Raw genomic sequence first — 20,098 nt, forward strand, 5'->3', positions numbered from 1 at the left:
GCAATTGTGGGATAATTAGTAGGGAAATGAATATTTGTTTAAAATTCTCTAAGACTAAATTTATTTCTTTATGCAATTCTTTTTAGTAGAGATAAAGAAGGCAACATAGCCAGCTACCTGGTACACTTTTGAGCTTGCAGTCCACACTTCAAACAATATGTAAAACTGCCTATCTTGTCTGCAATACTACAGACCTGCCAATTCATATCAAACAAGAAGATTTCTTTAAAGAGAATAATTTGCAGACTTGTTCTGCTAGAAGCACACTTGGTTTCAGACAAACCATATATGGGCTGGGTTGTTGAAAAAGTGTCAAAATAAGCAAAAATAATATAAATAAGAGAAAAGAGAGAGCAAAACAGTGCATTTTCAAAACTATTTGCAATTGATGGAAATCTAGTTCCCTGTTTGCTTTACAAACACATGCTTAGATTGCCAAATTTCATCGAAATGAGAAGCGCAGTCATTTAAAACACATCAAATAAACATTCATTTTATTACAGGGAAATGCAAATATCAAACCTTAACAAGTAAATCGAAGGCCTGCAATTTTAAAACAGGAATAACAATAACCTTAGGGTGTGCTTTCATTATGTGGTTGACTTTTTGAGATGCAACTGATATTTTTCTGTGTGTGACTCTTCTATGAGTCAGAAGTCAGTTAATTCAAATTATAATCCAGTCACCCTACGCAGCACTTAGAAGAAGATTATAGGTGCACAGGCCAATACAAAGAGCAACCATGGATATTCTTTATGATGTCTTTCACCTGTTTGAAGCATACATTCTGTCTTGCAAAATCTATTGTGAGTATAATCCATGTGCATCAAGCCATACCGATTATAACAATGTAATGCTTTCCACTTCCCTGGTCATTTTTCACCTATGTCCACAATATTTTAGGTCTACTTAGCCTGTTATTATTGATATATAATCATTGTAATTTTAAACCATTCAGAATATACCTACTTGGGGGAAGGAGGGTCCCATTACCCTATACAAACTTACATAGGAATCAGTCCCATTGAACTCAGTGTGCCTTACTTTAAAGGAGACATGCCGATCCTGTTAAGAAGTGGTATGCCACTTCCTGTTGGCATTTCTCTGGCATAAGAGCAACTGCATTGGTGGTGGGAGGAATTTAGGACAGGAGCTTGAATGAATTTAAGGTTATCAGGGTGCCCACTAGTAAACTAGTAAACTACACTACTACGGGTGTAGTAGATGCAGTTAATAATCACCATGAAACACAACTCAGAAGGCAAACTGCTTTGTGCCCATCTTGCCATGTGGGTACATTCACAAGGTTGTTCAACCTAAATGAATTTAAGGAAGGCCATACATAAATATGGATTCAGAACAGGGCAAGGAAAAGGCCTAGAAATATTTGGTGGTGGCAGTACATCTGAGAGGTATGTAGCAAAAGTGCATGGGGGAAGAAACAGAAGTTCAGCATGATGGGGCAGATTAACCACTATAAACTTCAAAGTACAGTGGTACCTTGGTTGCCAAGGTTAATCCGTTCCAGGAGTCCGTTCGACTCACGGAATGGTTTGAATACCAAGGTGCGACTTCCGATTGGCTGCAGGAGCTTCCTGCACTCGCTCTTATGAGTTTGCAGCGTTCAGGAGCCAATTTGTTTGGGAGCCAAGCCGTTTAACAACCAAGGTACCACTGTAATTGCAAAACTGAAAACAAACCAGAAATAATCATTGAGGTGAGTGTGATATCCCTCACCCCCCCGCCCTTGGCAAACAAGAGAAGGCCTTTTAGGATAACTGTAGTAAGGTTATCAGAGTGGACAGGGAGAGGCTGTAAACCTATGTCCTTGTTTTATTATCTTCATTGAGATTACACTGCAGTATGAGAAACATCTCTGTGATAACATTCTACTGAAACAGAAAAGTTCCATTACATTCCTTCCAACTCCAGGTAATTACTTTTCAAGTTTCTTTGCAGACAGCTATGAGTCTGTAATTGCAAGGCAAGAGGATTTTCTTGTCTTATACTAAAATCTTTTAAATGAGATTTTCCTACTAAATGCATAGTTTGTGTTACTGCACAAATACAGAACATTTGCAATATGATTAAATGAGTTATAAAGCTGTGGGATCACATTTCCTCACATAATATTAGTAAGATATCTACTTTCCACCTCCAATATGACAATTAAAACCCTCCCTTTGTACTGAAAATACTATTTGGCAATGTGAACCGGAGCTGATTATTCAAGATCACGGTGGATTCAGGAGACAGTGCTAATACTGATGATTCATTTAAAGTGTATTATATGGTTCTGTTGTCTTCGCGCAAAAGTAAAACACAGTATACTATGATTAGTTTGTGGCCTGGTATGTTGACAGTCAGGTCACTTGTACTAAAGATGGGAAACCTACTGGTCACATAAGGTATTTGGCAATAGATTCAGAGCTTAACTCCACCTCTGAAGAGAGTGTCTAGTCTCCTGTTTGATAAATGAGGGGATAATTGAAGGCATTGCCCCATTGGAGTCTCTCAGACATGTGCATTTAATTAATTGCATTAAGGGAAATGTAAAAAAGGGGGAAGAATTCAGATATGTTTTTATTCTTTTCTGTCAGGTCCAATTATCAGTTTAAAAGTTCTAAAGGTGAATGTGAACATCTATTAAGAATCAATGAAAATAGATTAAGAATCAATCAAAAATTAAAACCTGCGGTTAACACTAACAAACTTTAATGTCTACCACTCTGAGTTCCTTGTGGGAACTATGCTCATTCTTTGTAGATAGTCCTTCCTGCAGACAGTGGTTGTCTTTGGGTATAACAACATTTCAACCCAATACCAACACCCTATGTCTTATTTCTATGGTTAGCCCCTTACTGGGTGGCAAGTATCACAGTGCCTGTGTATGCAAACTTCCTGGTGAGTGGGGCCCTACTCCTGAGTAGCCCTTTACTCACAAGGAGTCATATTCTGTAATCAAGCATTTCTCCTGACCTTGAGGGTCTTTCCCTGCCTCTTGAGGGTCTTTCCTGGGGGCTTACAGGTTGTTCTACTTCAAGAACAAGCTCCCTTTCTACAGCGAGGGATCCCTACTTGTCTCCTGCAAGGATACCAGTTCCTCATTGACTGTTGTTCTGGTCTGTTCCTTAGTTTCCAGATCCTCCTCAGAAGGTTAGACCTCTTGCAGAGGCACAATCTGCGTGAAAATATGAAATTATTGACCAGGCAGATTACCCTTAACATTGCCCATTAGAGCAACAACATTGTGAAGAGTTCTTCAATATAGCTAGCCTCTGCTCAGTGCATGAAGGACAGGGGGGTGAAGGGGGAAGAGTGTCTGTTGAGCAGCAAGGGAGTAAAACTTACATTAAGTGACAGTTTCATTATGTTCATTGATCCTATGCCAAGTGGCAGTCGCACTATTTTATGTCCACTACAGAGACAAGATCGCTTAGGGGAGGAAAGAAGCAACAACAAAATGATGTTCTGTGTTGACATTCATGTCTGTTTGGGATGTAGATACTATGAGTTCTAAAGTTTATAACGTTAATGTCTAAAATAGATATAACTAGTGACTTATCTATGATCTTGCAATCAGCATGGACAAAAGAGGGAATTGGATAACAGCAGATACTTATTACCAGATACATTCAGAGATGTATACCATCCACATCCCAATTAGACCTCTGGGTGAAACGGTCTTGCAGCAATTCCTTCTTTCTCTTCATTATCTCATAAAATTCCTCTTACACTCTCCCAAACTCCCCCCACCACAGCTGACTGTGAGTCCGTAACTGTTGGTACACTGTCGCTAGGTTTTTTTGTCCCTATTTTTCTTGGAGAAGCTTTCGTACCAAATTTCACAGCTGCTTTTTAAACTCAGAAAAATGCAGCCATACCTTGGTTCTCAAACACCTTGGTATTTGTATGTTTTGGCTCCCAAACGCCAAAAAACCCAAAGTAACTGTTCCAATTTTTGAACTTTTTTGGAAGTAAAACGTCCGAAGCAGCTTCCGCTTGAGTACAGGAAGCTCCTGCAGCCAATCAGAAGCCATGCCTTGGTTTTTGGACTGTTTCGGGAGTCGAATGGACTCCTGGAATGGATTAAGTTTGAGAACCAAGGTTCCACTGTAATAGACCTTAGTTTAAAAGCAGCTTCTAAATTTTGCTACAATGTGGGGAATGGGGGGCTGATTCAAAACTATCTGAAAGACCAAATGCTTTCATATGAACCTGCCTGAGCTCTGACCATCTCTGAAGCATGTTTGGTGGGGATGTGGAATTGGGCCCTCTCAGTGGGAGCTCACATGGGTGTAGCCAAGGGGGGGCAGCTGTCCCCCTAAATCAATACAAATTAATTCAAATATGAGGTTCTGCCTCTCCCCCCAACAAAAATCCTGGCTACACCCATGGCTGCTCACAGACTTTGGAATTCCCATCCTAGAGAAGCCAGCCTGGCTCCCCCCTTGTTGTTGTACACTACTGCTAGGAGTTAAAGACCTTTTCATCCCAACAGGCCATTAGAAACTGAATGGAAAGGGCTAGTGTTGTGATGTTTTTAATGTCGTTTTCATCTGTATTTAAATGCTTTCTAATGACTATCTTTTTAGCTTTTCCTACTTTATCTGTAAGCTGCTTTGAGTCCCAGGGCTGGGAGGAAAGGTGGGATATAAAGAAAGAGAATAATAATAAAGCTCAGATCCTACAACAGTCACAAACTCACTGGCCAGCCCTTGGCAAATCACAACAATGAACCTCAGAGGGCCTTCTCCCTGGCGGAAATTATTCAAACTTCCACCCCCAGGAGGAAACAAGACATAACGGCTGATGCAAAGAACACTGCTACTACTCTGACAAATTGTTTCCTTCTTTAGAAAATATTGTGTTCTTGGGGTAGGCAGAAGTAGCATCAGAACTTTGCAGGACCAAGGCAACTGGAGGAATGTAACCTCTGACCCTGCTGTGCAGCATCCCAAATAAATAATCACTTCTCAGCTTCAATTTCACACTTCTAAAGTAGAAATTGTAATGATCTGCCTCAATGGTTTGCCACAAGGTCAAACACTTTAGCTTAAGCCAACTTTGGCATGAAAACATGAACAAGCCAGGAAATATTCTGTAAACTATAGTCTCAGTTTCATCCAAACCAAGAAAATGCAGTTAACAGCTTTGGAACAAAGATACAAAGCCGTAGTGTGAAGTTACTTAATATCTTGAAGTCATTAAACATAGCTTCCTGGTTCAGAGGAAACAGGAAATTATAGTTAACCAAAGACTGCCATGCTTGTCCGTTGGCTCCCATGAAAGGAGGCGCAAACGGATGATTAATTCCTAACTCTGCTTACTGAATATCTCTACAAGGTTCATTCATACCTCTGCTTATTCAACAGAGATGAAATTGTTGGAATTAGCCCAATGAACAGTATAAAAGTGTTCTCTACTTTTAAAATGTTAAGTAAGTTGCAATTACTGTTGTTTTTATTACTATTACTGTCACTGTTACTAATATTGTTTTCAAGATTCTGTAACAGAGATGTGCAAAGATGTAACAACTAAAGTTCTATTCTTACTTTTTGTCTTATGGAAATGGAAAAATGTTAAGGAAGACAGTGAACTGTTGTTACTCCTTTTGCACAAAACCTGGTCACAGGTTCTGTTCGACTAATGCTTGTGAATTGTGCCTCTGCATCTGCCATCTGCTACATCTGCCATCTCGACATCTGCTGCTCGATAATATTCAATGCATGCCCTCAAAACACAGCTTCTTCAACCATGTGCAGCAAAGATTCAAGCATATCCCTTGCTAGGATGGAGACAACAGCAACTATCTTAGCAGCTGAATGCAAAATGCATTTGCAAGTCTACAAAAACTCTGTATTCCACATCAATTAATATCAGCTGTGTTCTATAGCTGCCAATGTATCCAACAAAGCTGGGAACTCAAGTTGCCAGATTCCCATGCTAAAGAAGGTCCTGGTGGGCACACTCTGAAAATGTGGCTGATCATATTTAACGGCTCATTTATCAGCTAAAAGACTCAAAGGAATGTTCTTTGCTCCTCTTAAAATGAGTGGGAGTTAGATGTGGGCACAGGGAGTAGAAAGTAGTATTTTGTACCCTTTGATGTTTGAATTGCTAATTGGGGTGCTTCCTATAGTAATTTTCAGCATCAGAGGTTAACATGAACAAGAGTATTTAGAATTCTGTTTTAAGAGCTATTACCGTAAGGCTTTGTGTAATGGAAAGACAAATGTGTTAGCTTTCAGATGCTCACATATGGAAGGAAAGAGAGAAGGGGGAAAGGAGGAAACCCAGTATTTTGCCCAAATGACTTTTAAGCAAAATGAAGCAACTGGGAGCCATCCACCTCAACATGCCACAACTCATACTTTACTACACATTAGAAGTATGAGTTTGGCCATATTCCAAAGGTGAAATGATTCTGCCATCAACAAACATGCCTATATGATCATTCTGCACAAATGGAAAAGGCAGCTACCTCTTAGCCCTTCTTAAACCTTGTAAGTTCAGTGGCCAGTTTAACAGGCCATGCTTTGATGCATGAAAGAAAGGCAGAGGACTGATAGCACCAACCATCTGGTTTATACATCAAGGCCTCGGCGCACCCCCAAGAATAATAAAAACACATTGAGACAGAATTTTAGTTTAAAGGTTAATGGGCAAAATTTAGGCCACAACTTTACTGATTACAGCAGTGAGAGTGGTATTGGCTTAGGCATTGGCAATAACTATATCTGACTCCTCAATTAAGAGGACCCAATTAAACATTTGGCAAATACAAAGTTTACTAGTCAGACCACATGAGGGGCATATAAAATCTGTTTTAAATCTAAAATGCATTTCCAACTGCAAGTGAGCCATTAATCGTTAAGAGAACTAAAACTTGTCAAGTATTAGGGCTGAGCAATATATCAATATATCGTCCAAATCTGGTACCTTGGTATTGGTTTCATAATTTTCGCCCTGGCAATATATCACAAATAATGATCTGTGTGCTAAGCAAAAATCATGATGTGGGAAAAACTGTGAAGCCAGCTAACACCTCTTGATCACCATTTCAGGGTGAGATAATGGTATAGCACAATGTTTAGGTGGTGATATATCACAATGTTGAAAACCAGGTATCACCCAGCCCTAGTAAGTATGCAAACCCTATTGCACTGGAAGACCTCTTTTCAATGTCAAGAATACAATGGTAAGAATTCAGACAAGGGCTTCCCCCACAGACACTGGGGGAGGGGGGAAATTCTAATTTTAAAAACATAATTTCAGGGGTTGGGAAACTTTTTCAGCCCAAGAGTTGTATATTTGTAAGAAGAACCTTCCAAGGACTGTGTTCCAGGGGCAGACACGGCCAGAGGTAAAAGCTGTTAGAAAACAGTACAGAAGCAAAAATTGGTGGAGGAATGGAGATGGACTGCATCTTTCTCCAGTAGCCTACATTCCAGCCACATGAAAAACAGAGGTTTGAACACCAAGACTCCTTTGAGCAAAATCATGGTCAAAGGATCCACTCCAAGCAAAAGTGCTTGAGGAGAACATGGAACAGGACCAGTAGGGATCGTGGACAGGTATGTTCTGTTGTGTTTGCTATTCTTGATTTCTCTTTTATATTTTTTGCTCCATTTTTACTCAATAAAATGGTGCCGATCCAGAGGAAACTAGTCTTGCATATGAAAAGTGATTGGAATCACTGGAAGTCACACCATCTGTTACTAGCACAGTTACAACAGGATGTAAACAAGAACCAGTAATATCTTCCAAACCTTCCCCCAGCTACTCTTGAAGGCAATTGACACAGATAGCTGTCTCAGTCCATACTAAGAGATAAAGAAGTTTTCCATCTTCAGCAATCATTGGTAAGATAAATATGGTAAAATGTCACTTGATGTATGCATTTATGTAATTGTACATTTATGGCAAATGGAGATGCTAAGGGCTTTTTTCCATCAGTTACAAAGATTTCATCAGCCATCCTTCTTGATGCTCAGAATCTACGAACTGACATACAACTGTCTACATTTCTAGTGAATGCTTTGTACAAAGGCTGTACACACAGATTCAGTTAAGCCAAGATCTTTAATGAATTATAATCACTCCCCTGTTTGGTTTTGGCAGGATGGAAGGGACTGATGTAAAGAAAATCGATAAGGCACTTAGAAGACTTTTGTCAAAGTTATTCATGCAGTTACTAAAAATTGAAAAGCGCCAAATAAGGATTTTTCCTCCTAATGCAAAATAGAAGGGAATGGGACTAGTGCCAATTCGAAGGTGCCAAAAAAGGAATACTTTTAACCTTGCTTCTTATTATTTATTCATATCACTTTTATACAAAATAAGAATCAATCCTGGGAAGATGCTTCAAATTATGATTTGTTCGATGAGAAACATTAGCACAACAGATAGAAGGCTCAGTAAAATGCTTAAATGGGGAGATGAATTTCCTTCTTCTTTGAAGCTAATGTGAGGCTATGTGAAGCTGGTAACTTGCATTGTTAACAGTGACTAGGAGTCAGTTGGTTCACTTAAATTACTTTTGCAGAGTGGTTATTGTGAATTAAAATTCTGTCTCCGTATTTTAACCCTGAATTGCTTTATTGTGCTCTTCAACATATGAAATTGTAATTTGAACTGTTTTTATTATGTTATGTCTGTCTACTGATGGAAAGATCTGATATCCAGCAGTCCTTGTGCTACCTACCACACTGTGCCAAAGGGTTCCCCAATCTTCTTCTGCAGATGGTGAGGGGAACATGCAGAGAAAAGAGGAAGTACGCGAACAAATGTCTCTCACGAACAGAAGGAACAGAGTTTGGCGCAATGCATTGGCCTGGTTCACACATCATGTTAAACCATAGCTTAAAACAAACTGTGGTTTAATGCAAAAGAGCTCCCATGATGTTCCTTCCCCACTTCTGTTGCTGACCAGCCGCAATCAGATACCAAGGTTTGTTTTGAGTTTACCACTCATGTTTCATTTGGAAAAGCAAACCAGACAATACAAGCAGAACTCTGGTTTGTTTCATCCACAGTAGCAGCAGGACTAGAGGAGAACCACCATGAGAATCTTTTATCCATGTACATGTAATGAATTGAATTTTGATTCTAAAAAGCATATGTGAGTTTGCATTCCTGAGGCTATTCAGTCAAAACAGATGATTCACCTGCTACATCTAGACCTACTTCTTTCTTAAGTTAACTTCTAATTTTAAAGTGTAAATTAAGTCTATGGTATCTCTTAAAATTCAGCTATTCCAAATCTCCAGCCCTTCAACCTTTTTTAACTCTAGACCCATGGAAATCAATGGACACTGCCAGTTTAGGTCCATAAATTTCAACTCTGAGTAGAACTTTGTTGACCACAACTCTTATTTTATATATTTATATTAATATTAATACATGGTTTTGAAAGAAGAAATCCAACCATGGTAGACTCAATTCATAATAGACCATTTACCTTCAGTTTTTAAATTTTGCTACTTACATTTTGGGACACGGGTGGCGCTGTGGGTTAAACCACAGAGCCTAGGACTTGCCGATCAGAAGGTCAGTGGTTCAAATACCCCTAACAGGGTGAGCTCCCGTTGCTCCGTCCCATCTCCTGCCCACCTAGCAGTTCGAAAGCACATCAAAGTGCAAGTAGATAAATAGGTACCGCTCCGGTGGGAAGGTAAACAGCGTTTACGTGCGCTGCTCTGGTTCGCCAGAAGCAGCTTAGTCATGCTGGCCACATGATCCAGAAGCTGTATGCCGACTCCCTCGGCCAATAAAGTGAGATGAGCGCCACAACCCCAGAGTCGGTCACGACTGGACCTAATGGTCAGGGGTCCCTTTACCTTTACCTTACTTACATTTTTGCCTTCCTTCCTAAATACACTACGCTTGATTTAGATTTCATTACATGTTGGCTACAGGTGAACACAGAATAAATATAGATGCGATTATCCATGAGAAACCCATGTTTGAACAAGAAGCTCCACAATGGAGAATGACAGCATACCAGCAGCACATGCTAATAAGCTAAGTCAAGAGAGTGACGATTATCGTTATTTAATTTCTATATGGCTTAATATATTTTAAATATCTTTAAGCGGAGTAAAGAAAAGTGAAGCAACAACATACAGCTTAAACAAAAATATTACAAAAACACAGTGACATGTAAAAATGTTACATTAATGCAAAGTTACTAATATATGAAAATTAATATTGATTCATCTGTTCGTCCTCCCCTCCTATGTTCCATTGTGTGGATCAATGGAGCGGCTCACCACTATGGTGGATTGCCTGCACTTCTTATCAGAATTTCTAGATCATTTTGATGTCCTTTGAGCCAAGAAGTGTGTTAGAACATTTGAGAGTAGATAACTAAGTTGCGATCAGCACATTAGTCTGGGAGATGTGGATCATGTCAATGCGTATTGGAATTCGCAAAGACCAAATTCCTCAAGCGTACCTAATTTTCATTAGATATTCTATAAAGCAGAAAGCTCCTAAGCATTAGCCTCAGTCAGCAGACCATTTTGGGCTATTAAACAGCAATTCACCTAATACAGGAATGGTTGATAGTTCAGCAGCAGCATAACAAAACACTCGGGGGGGGGGGTGAATGAGCGTACCTAATCAAATATCTATTTAGTTCTAGTGAAACTAAAAATAAATCTGTAGCAGCTTGGTTGAGGATTGCACAACATCTCCACACATTAAATGTGCACAGAAATAAATGTACATAGAGAAAATGGCATCGTGGTGAATCTATTTCCAAATTTCTCAAATATACATGAAGAGCTGAACATGCAGGGATCTTACAAACATATATATATATATCTGCATGTAGCAATAAATTAGCATACAGATGCCTGAATGTAGCCTATGAAAAGTGCCATCGAGAAACGGGTTTCTAATAAATAAAATATTTAATATAATTTATATTCCTCTTGATTGTAAAACAAACCTCAAGGGCTTATTAGTGGTCTGCATGTTGACACCTGCCTAATGAGAAAATTGCAGACATCACATGGCTATTATCACACATGTTTAATTAATATGCCAATTAATGCCAGAATAGACTTTTACTTTATGTGCACATATAAATAGTACATGAGATGAGTCAGAAGTCATGATACATGCTACTGTCACCAAATACAGTGGAACCTCGATTTTCAAGCGTCTCGAAAGCCAAACGCGAAAACCCAGAAGTAGTTGCTTCCATTTTTTAATGCACCTAGGAAGTCGAAAGGCTTCTGCTGCATGATTTCCCATTTTTTCAATGGATTTTGCCGACCGCCCACTGATCCTTGGTTTTCGAACATTTCGGAAGTTGAACAGTCTTCCGGAATTGATTACATTCAAAAACCGAGGTTCCACTGTATTGGAAGATATATTCAGAAATTCATGGAAGCCAAATTGAAGTAAGAATTTTCAGAAATAGCACCTGTTCTATTCAGCGACACCTAAACAGATCAGACAGTAGGATCTCAATATGTGACTAAGTTGTTGGTGGAAGAATTGCTAGGATTTATTTGGCCTTTGGTGATTTCTTTTTTAAGAGAAGTCAAGCTTCTTCAAAAGGTGTGGGCTTTACCTGGGCCAAACAGAACAAAGTACTGGAACTTAGAATTGAAAAAGGTCACAGAACAGCTTTTTTTGTTTGTAACTACCGTAAATTGTCCTATGTCCTCAGACAGGACAAAGTATAGCAAGTGTTTGTTCCTGGCCATGGCTCGCTGTTAGTGAGGAGAGAACTTACTCACAAGATCAGTTTTTGATATTGTGCTAAGCCAAACATTGGTTTAGCCCATCACAGCAGCAAAAAAGACCACAGAGGAACAAAACACCTGCAATGTCCTGTTCACATGGTCCTAGCAAGCCATAGTTAGACTTACTGTCATGTGCAAACCAGTCCACTGTTACAACTGTTTATAATCAAATTCCATTCAACAAAATTAGAAACACCTATTCCTAACATGTTTAAGTTGGGGAATAGAAGGGGGGGGGGCATGAAATTTTGAAAGGATGTGAAATGGCTGTCCCAATGCAGAGCTTGGTGCATCTAATAACAGTTGCCCTTTATTTATGTTTAAGTATGAAAAATGAAGCACATTGACTTGACATGAGTCTTCATTATTCTATCCATGTTGACTTCATGCTTTCACCACTGCTACATTTCACAAGTAGCTCAGGAAATAAAAATGTGATGGCATGCTACCATTACCTGGCAACACTATATATCCTTGCAGGCCCGCTATAGTAGTTTGATAGTAAATCATTTTAATGGAATATTTTAAGTCACAGTGAAACCTATGCACAAGATGATTTATCTGTTTGTAAGGGAAGGTGAGGAAATTCCATTTATGATTGAGCTGGTGAATAGTGGCTTTATTAATGTATTTTTTTGCAACAAAGATTAATGGAAGAATGGTAAGTCAGCTTCACCATTCGATGTCAGTTTAGAACAGACATTGCATTACCTAAAATAAAATCTATCTTAATAAGATCTAATGCCATGCATAAAATCCCACACTATCCATTAAAAAGGAGTTTTTGATAGGCTGCTTTAATCTTAGCTGTTTGATTCTCTTACCATGGCATGGCAAATAAATCTTTCGCCTTGGTGTATGCATTAATGCACATCCTTTGAGTCTGAAAGTCATATTTCTAAAAATAATTGGCCACATTTGGACCTCAGTCCACATGTGCAAACTGTGATGTGCTAAGAAATGCACTTATTGTAATGCCTGTGGAAAACTATTTAATTCCGTCAACTGGTTATCACTGAAAAGTGCATGTTGTTCACATTCCGAAAACGAGCACCAACACAACATGCAGAACTCTGCATGTATACGAAAAGATTCCAGGGACAGGAGATTTTTTGTTTGGTGCATTCCTTCCTCTCTGTAGCTATGAAAACCATGGTTTTCAAAAAGTGTTAGGATGGGAGAGTGTTGTCCACAGTACCCTGTTTTAAAATATTACCAACCAAGTGATAATGGACCACTGGCTAATTGGAGTTTGCTACATACAAGTGCAGAGGATGCGGGTGGTGCTGTGGGTTAAACCAGAGAGCCTAGGACTTGCCGATCAGAAGGTCAGCGGTTCGAATCCCTGCGATGGGGTGGGCTCCCTTTGCTCGGTCCCTGCTTCTGCCACTCTAGCAGTAGATAAATAGATAAATAGGTACCGCTCCGGCAGGAAGGTAAACACGTTTCCGTGCGCTGCTGTGGTTCGCCAGAAGCGGCTTAGTCATGCTGGCTACATGACCCGGAAGCTATAAACCAGCTCCCTTGGCCAATAAAGCGAGATGAGCGCCGCAACCCCAGAGTCGGCCACGACTGGACCTAATGGTCAGGGGTCCCTTTACCTTTACATACAAGTGCTACAGTGTTTCCTTTCTTTAAAGGAATTCCTTGCAGAATCGAATGTTGCATGGGTGAATGTCCAGTCACACAGTGGGATTTCACCTTCCTCTCAGGAGGAGAACCTCCAGTACAGTGCACAGGGGAAGAAAGTTTAGATTACTCAATCAGGCAAACAGATATGCTTGCACTTACAGAGTGTTCTTAGTGCTGTTTTGAATTCCACCCATTATTTTTGGCCTTGGAATCACAAAGAGGAAGGGGGAAAGTAAGAGGGGATATATATATAAAAAAATCAAATGTATACTTTGTTGGAAGTATTTTCCTGACTTTATTGGATGTGTTTGGGAAATGTTATTGCTCTCATGGTGAGTTGTACTGACATTCATATGCATTTAATTTTGCGAACACTTCAGTACTCTAAAGCAAACACACTTTTCATTTCAACAAAGTTTCTGTCATCATAATGGTGTACTTGATAAACCAACAGGCTGATCTAGCATATGAATGCCTTTTAGAACTTAGAAATTGAATATTTAGGAACTGAATTCTGCAGTCACTTTATCAAGGTACAGTATTTCTACAGTTCACTTTTTATCCATTATCAAACTCCTATGCAGTGAATAAAAGTGCTTAGTGTAAAGTGCATTGAAACAACCCAGTTGTTGTTGTTGTTGTTGTTTATAATATGCCCTTCCTTCTAAAGGGAGCTCAGGGTAGCTTTTCTGTTTTACAGGCCCAGAAATGTAGTTGTGCAGTGGCACACCGGTTTCACATCTATTGCAGCAGAAGAGGATCAAGCCCCTGGTCAGAACTGCAACACACTTTTCATGCCATGGGATGCAGCTATGCTACCTCCACACAGTCCTGCCTCTGGCTGTACTCTTGTTGCTGCTAAAACGTCCCCATGATTCAAACAAAGGAAAGAGCAGCGCTGCTGGATGTTGCAAGGAGTCTCCGTTACCATACTATGTTGCTGTGTTGCACAATTTTGCTCTTCAGATTCACTGACCCTGCAGGCCCATCCCCAATGCCACGCAAAAGCAGACTTGCAAACATATACAAAATAGACATTACAGGAGTGACCGCGTGAGTGTGCATGTGTATGAGAGCGAGAGAGATCCAATTTATTGTATGCAGACTGAAACAGAGAAGACTTATTACACCATAGGACCATAACATAGAATGATCTCGCTTTAACTCAGCTACACTATCCATTCCGTATCGGAATAAAGCTTGCATTGAAAGGACAGTTTCCACTTGCATCCTGCTTCTTGCCAAGCCAAGAGTTGTTGCAGTTTTGAAGCTAGTGTTATGCTCTTGCTCTCTTCTTCCTAGTCTTTTCAAGGAGTTAGGCATCAATAATAGAGACAAGCCTTCTTAACGCTTTTTCACATTATTCACCCTATGCACAAATTGCCAGTGGGTCACACAAATTCATCCCTACATATAAGCTCACTGACACCAAAAGGCTCCAGTTCTTCCGCTTGCAACTTGGGTGCTCTCCAAATGACTTGCTGTTCAGCTGTTTTCCTGCTCTGTGTTATTTATTCTGTTTGCATAGTAATAACTCTGATGAGGCATGGAGTCATTTGGGACCATATTCTAGTGCAAGCTAAATAAAATCGGAGAAAACTGGGGAAACAACAGACATTGCAAAACACACTCATACACGTGTTCAAAAACTACTAACTCTTCTTCTAGAGACCAGCAAACAAGACCAGCGGTTTTTCTCTCTTTCTTTCTTTTTTTAAAAGACACCGCACTCCTAATTTTCACATGAAGACTACTTTGTATATCACGATAATGACATGATTGTACACCAAATCTGTACATGATGTACACTAAAATGCTGTATCATATTGTGCAATGAAAAGAAATTGCTTGGTCTTCAAAGGGATCATCAAGAATCCCTCAGCCATGCATTTCCATTGACTTTGTCCCTTAATTTTCTCCCCATTTAGGCATCTTCTACTCGCCCGCAGCTGAGTACATGTGCGGTGCCAGGAAAAAATTCAGTAATTCAATCCAAATCCAGAAATGGCGAGAGAGAACTGGAGAGTCCTTGTGGCTCATGAGGAGAACCTCCCCAGAGCCCAAAGAGGATGTCAGTGAGGGTGGAGGAAGCCTCAGAGACCTGAGGAACTGCAAGGCTTTGTTTAGGCTGCTCAGCCTCCCCGCCTAACAGCTGATGTGTGGGGTAGCACAGCAGCAGCAGCCACCTTCCCATGTGTCTTTCTGCCAGCCCCAGAGCTTGAATTCTGGTTGTGGATATTTTTGGATACAGTATTTTTGGTTTGAAGAGAGAATGACGGAGAGGGCATTTAAAGGGTCCTCCTCACTTTACATGATTTCAAATATGTGTGCAGAGGCCCATAATGTAAACCTCACATGAGTTGGGGGGATGCCTGTACCAACATTTATTTAGATAGCTGGCTGGAGAAACTGTCTGCGGACAAACATCAGCTCCCTCGGCCAGTAAAGCGAGATGAGTGCCGCAATCCCACAGTCGTTTGTAACTGCACTTAACTGTCAAGGGACCTTTACCTTTACCTTTTTATATGTATTGCAGAGGCACAATTAGCAGCAATAAGAGATGTGAGGAGTCCTCACACAGGAAGGTGCATTTGACTCTGTTCTGCTTTGTTGTAGAATTAATTTTGCAAGGATAATAATATTTTCTGGGTAATGACACATTTGTGAGACTTATTAGTTCCATTACACTTTCTCCTATTCCCTCCACAACACAGCCTGGAATGTTCTTCTGAATCCCATCCCATTTGGCATCCCATGGTAGATACTACTCCAGTGAGTATCCCACTACTGAATTTAGAATACATATTTGATCCACAGTGATTCAAAAACTGAGCAACAGTGAGCAAAGTGTGTTTTGCAGATTTGGGAATTTCCATGCCTACATTTATGAGCTTCCTTTATCTCATTCCCTAGAAAGTTCCATATTTTCTCTCAAGCCTAACAAAATTGACAACTCATTAATCATTTCTAATTATATGCTGTTTGGGAGAGAAATTTCTCTGTACAAATCTTTATGCCCACGGAACTAGTTCATAATGATGCATTTATTTCTAGTCCCTTATTGCAATTACTTTTTTAAAAAATCAAGTAATCCACACTTTATCATAATTGTTATGATTGACCAGTTGTTTTTATTTCAATCATTCATTTTTAAGAGGGGGGGGAGAGACTACTGTTTGACTAACTGTCAAGAAGTTATGCTTTGTTCTTTAATGTTCCTTGCAGAGCTCTCCAGCAGAAACACTTTATAATAAAAGCAGTAATAAGTACCATTTTCACAGCAGGGAAAAGAATGTTCATCTTCAAAAATGGGGTATTAATAAAATGTTATCATAATGAACAATCTAATTATGGTCACAAAGTACTACACAGTTGCTGGTATACTTATTTGTCACTTGGGGGTGTTAAAGCCTTTTCCCATCCCCCACCCAGTCTCTCTTCACAAGCTTTTTGTTTTGTGTGTGGCTGTGTTTGCAAGTCATAGTAAACCGTATGTAATGCTGTAATGGGAATACAGAATTAGCTCTGACTTCCCACCTCCTCTAGCACAAATGGGAGCACCAAAACATGATGCTTAATTAGCCATAGATCTCAATTCAGGATAGTGGTTTGCATTACTCAACCACAGCCAGGAAATCAAATACAAACCTTTGTTTCACACCATGTTTTCCTTGGAGTGAAACAAACCAAAATCCCCGGTACAGACATAATGCCAATGCAGGTACCATGGTTTGTTGCTTCCACTCACACTAGGCTAGGAGCATAATGGGAGCCAACTGCAAATTCACAATGAACTATTAACTATGGTTTACTGTGATATGTAAACACAGCCAGTGTGTGTTCTGCTTTTGAGATAGACATCTGCTTTTACAAAAATGAAAACACCCTTTTTGTTGTGTTCCCACTTTCTGTCCAAGTTATCTTCATGCATCTGGCTCATCAGATCAGCAACTGACAAATGATGCATTGCAGAAGAATAATGAAACTCTTCTGTTATGCAGATGGTTACAGGCACCCAAATTGTGTGTTTAGATGGTATTCTTGGTTAGCCTCTGGAAATTTGGCAAATGCAGTCTGCCCCACTCAAGTGCAACAACAGTCCAGCTCTCCCTACTCTCTGTTCAGGCAGACTACCGTATCTTTTATTTCATACGTAATTAGAAATACACGTCCAAGTCAGAAGATGGCAACTGAGAATATATCATGGAGACATAGATTAGTTGTTGTCAGGGAACTGCCATCAGAGCCAGGAGTGGAGGTAAGGCTCTCCAGTGATGCCGGAGAAGGGCCCAGCAGGGAGAGAGGGAACTCATCCACTGAGGAAGGAAATCAGCATGACACCGGGAAGAAAGGGGAGCAGGGGAGGGCTTCGGAGAGATGTCTCCAGGCCTCTTCCACAGAAACTAGCGGGGAGAGCACAGATCCTCCACTGGCCACGCTCACCCTGCGCAGAAGACTTCCGCGCAGGGAGGCTAGGCGGAGACTTGGCGTCAAAGAACTTTTATGCTGGAAGAAGTTCAGGAAATGCCCACTGACGGATTCTGCCAGTGACTGACACAGCCGCGGAGTAAGGGCTGTGCAGCCAGGGAAAGGTTTAACCAGGCAACTTTGCCAAGAGTAGAGGCAACTTACGCACGAGCAACCCCAATTCCCATTACAGTTGTGCTGTATTTTATCTTATTATTTATCTTTATTTACTTGTTTATGTATTAGAAACTTTATATTGGAACTTTATTTTACAGTTGTCAAGGCCAGTGGCTAGCACAACAAATATATTGTTGTTTATCATGATTAGTTAGAAGTGGGGCAGAGAGTACCCTGTATTCTTACTTCACCTATGGAGACACTTTTGAGAGCTGTTTAGTATAAATGTTCACTACTTGTGCAAAGCAAATGACAATACAGGGCTGTCGCATGGACTGTAAAAATTATCTCACTATATTCTTCTGCACAGGGTGAAAGCATAAACAAGTCAGCAACAACACCTAATCAAATCTATTAATCTCAAAAGAGCAAAAACAAATAAATGAACAATATGATTTTCAAAGTTTCCAGGGATCTAAAACAGCAGTGGGGAACACCCCAGTCTGTGAACCAAATCAGCCCAGCAAAGATCGTATTGTTTGTCGTCCAATGCTATTTCTCCCAAAGCACAGTCACCTGATCCATACCTGACACCATATGGGTCATATGAATCACCATATGGCTGTATAGGAAAAACCAGGAACCTTAAAGTGCTCTCCCTATTGCTCCTTGTGTTGCATTGATTTCCACTTTCAATCCTCATTGCCCAACCTACACAGAGCACGTGGAAGATGTCAGAGTTCATTTCCATCACAAGTATGAACCATGGCAAAAAGGCAGAAGTAGGGAACTGTGTGTTTATACACAGCTTGGGCAATGTCTCATAGTGATGAAGAACAAATTATCCATTCATACTTCAAGGGAAAGGAAATATAAATACCTATATAACCAAATCTGTTTCTAAATTGAATGGAGGAGGGAACCAAAAAAAAACCCCCCACACACCCCGCATGTATTCTTTCTAGGTTATCACTGAGTATCTACTATGTCAGATGGACACACAGGTAACAACATATATATCCTTATTTTTAAAGGCTGGAAATCAGCTATAAAAGGCCATCTGATTTCTGGCATTTACCACAAGGAAGCTGTCACTAGTGGATTCACATAAGTGACACCTGTGAATCATGAAGCAAAACACATACAGTATATGGTCAGAGCACAAAATGTTATTTCAAAGTCATCCTTGATAGCTCTGATTGACCAAGAAATACAAAGAGTCAGAACAAGATGACAAGCATTCCTATTGCTGAAAGAAAGATTGTTTGTGTTCACCAAAGTGCTTAACTACCTACAGCTCATCATTATGTAAATAAATTCTGTTTCTATAGTTTTGCCAAGGTCAGTGTCAACTTGCTTAGGTTACCTTTGATATAAATGCCTATCACACAGCATAAAATGCCAAGGGCAGCACTTTGAAAACCCAATTCATCCAAAAACCGTTGAGTGAATTTAGCTATAGCTCCCTTCTTCGTTTTAAATTCTCCTATTTTTTATGTCTGAACTTCAGTATTTCTTCTGAGAGAAGAAAGAACAATTTATACATTAATAGCAACCGAAAGTACATCAAATGAAAGTAGCAACTGAACGTACATCAAATATAGCTTCTCTCCAGATTACACAAAGCAACCTGTCCTCCATAAACCTGAAGAGATAAACCAACAGCTATCGTAGGGACAAATCCCAGGCACTGGGAAGGAAGATATCACCAACTGCACTCACTACATGCAACTGCACAGGGCACAACTGATTGTGATGTAATCATTGTGTCAACTCAGTTTGAAAGAGAACAATTTCTAGGTGAAAAACACATCAGGGTTTTTCCATTTTCAAGTATAAATACTGTAACTCTGCAAAACATTTCCCTACAATCTGTAAAAAGCAAACAAATATCTTTAAAATAATAAATATATGGAAGCCACTTACCACGTAACACAGTGAGTCTTGTGGACACACTTATTTCTCCAACACTGTTGGAAGCAACACATTCATAAATAGCTTCATCTCGTGGAGTCCGTAGTGGTTGTATTCTGAGAACGGATCCAGATCCATCATCAAACTCTATTACCTATTGAAGGAAACAGGAGCTGTCACAGGTGTTGTTACAAATACCTGCCTCT

The 20,098-nt window shown here is 39.9% G+C and overlaps 1 protein-coding gene across 28 annotated transcripts in view; it reads right to left on the reverse strand.

Annotated features, from left to right (window-relative positions):
• The window catches only part of PTPRD (protein tyrosine phosphatase receptor type D), a 1,158,377-nt gene that overhangs the window by 215,297 nt on the left and 922,982 nt on the right, over positions 1 to 20,098 (reverse strand). For all 28 annotated transcript variants that reach the window (XM_081893652.1, XM_081893642.1, XM_081893658.1 and 25 more), the window contains one exon: positions 19,905 to 20,046. In XM_081893652.1, coding sequence (XP_081749778.1) covers positions 19,905 to 20,046 — 142 coding nt within the window. The remainder of the gene's footprint in view (positions 1 to 19,904; positions 20,047 to 20,098) is intronic.

This window comes from Podarcis melisellensis, assembly GCF_964234715.1.
Source record: "Podarcis melisellensis genome assembly, chromosome: 17".
In the NCBI taxonomy this organism is placed as follows: Eukaryota; Metazoa; Chordata; class Lepidosauria; order Squamata; family Lacertidae; genus Podarcis; species Podarcis melisellensis.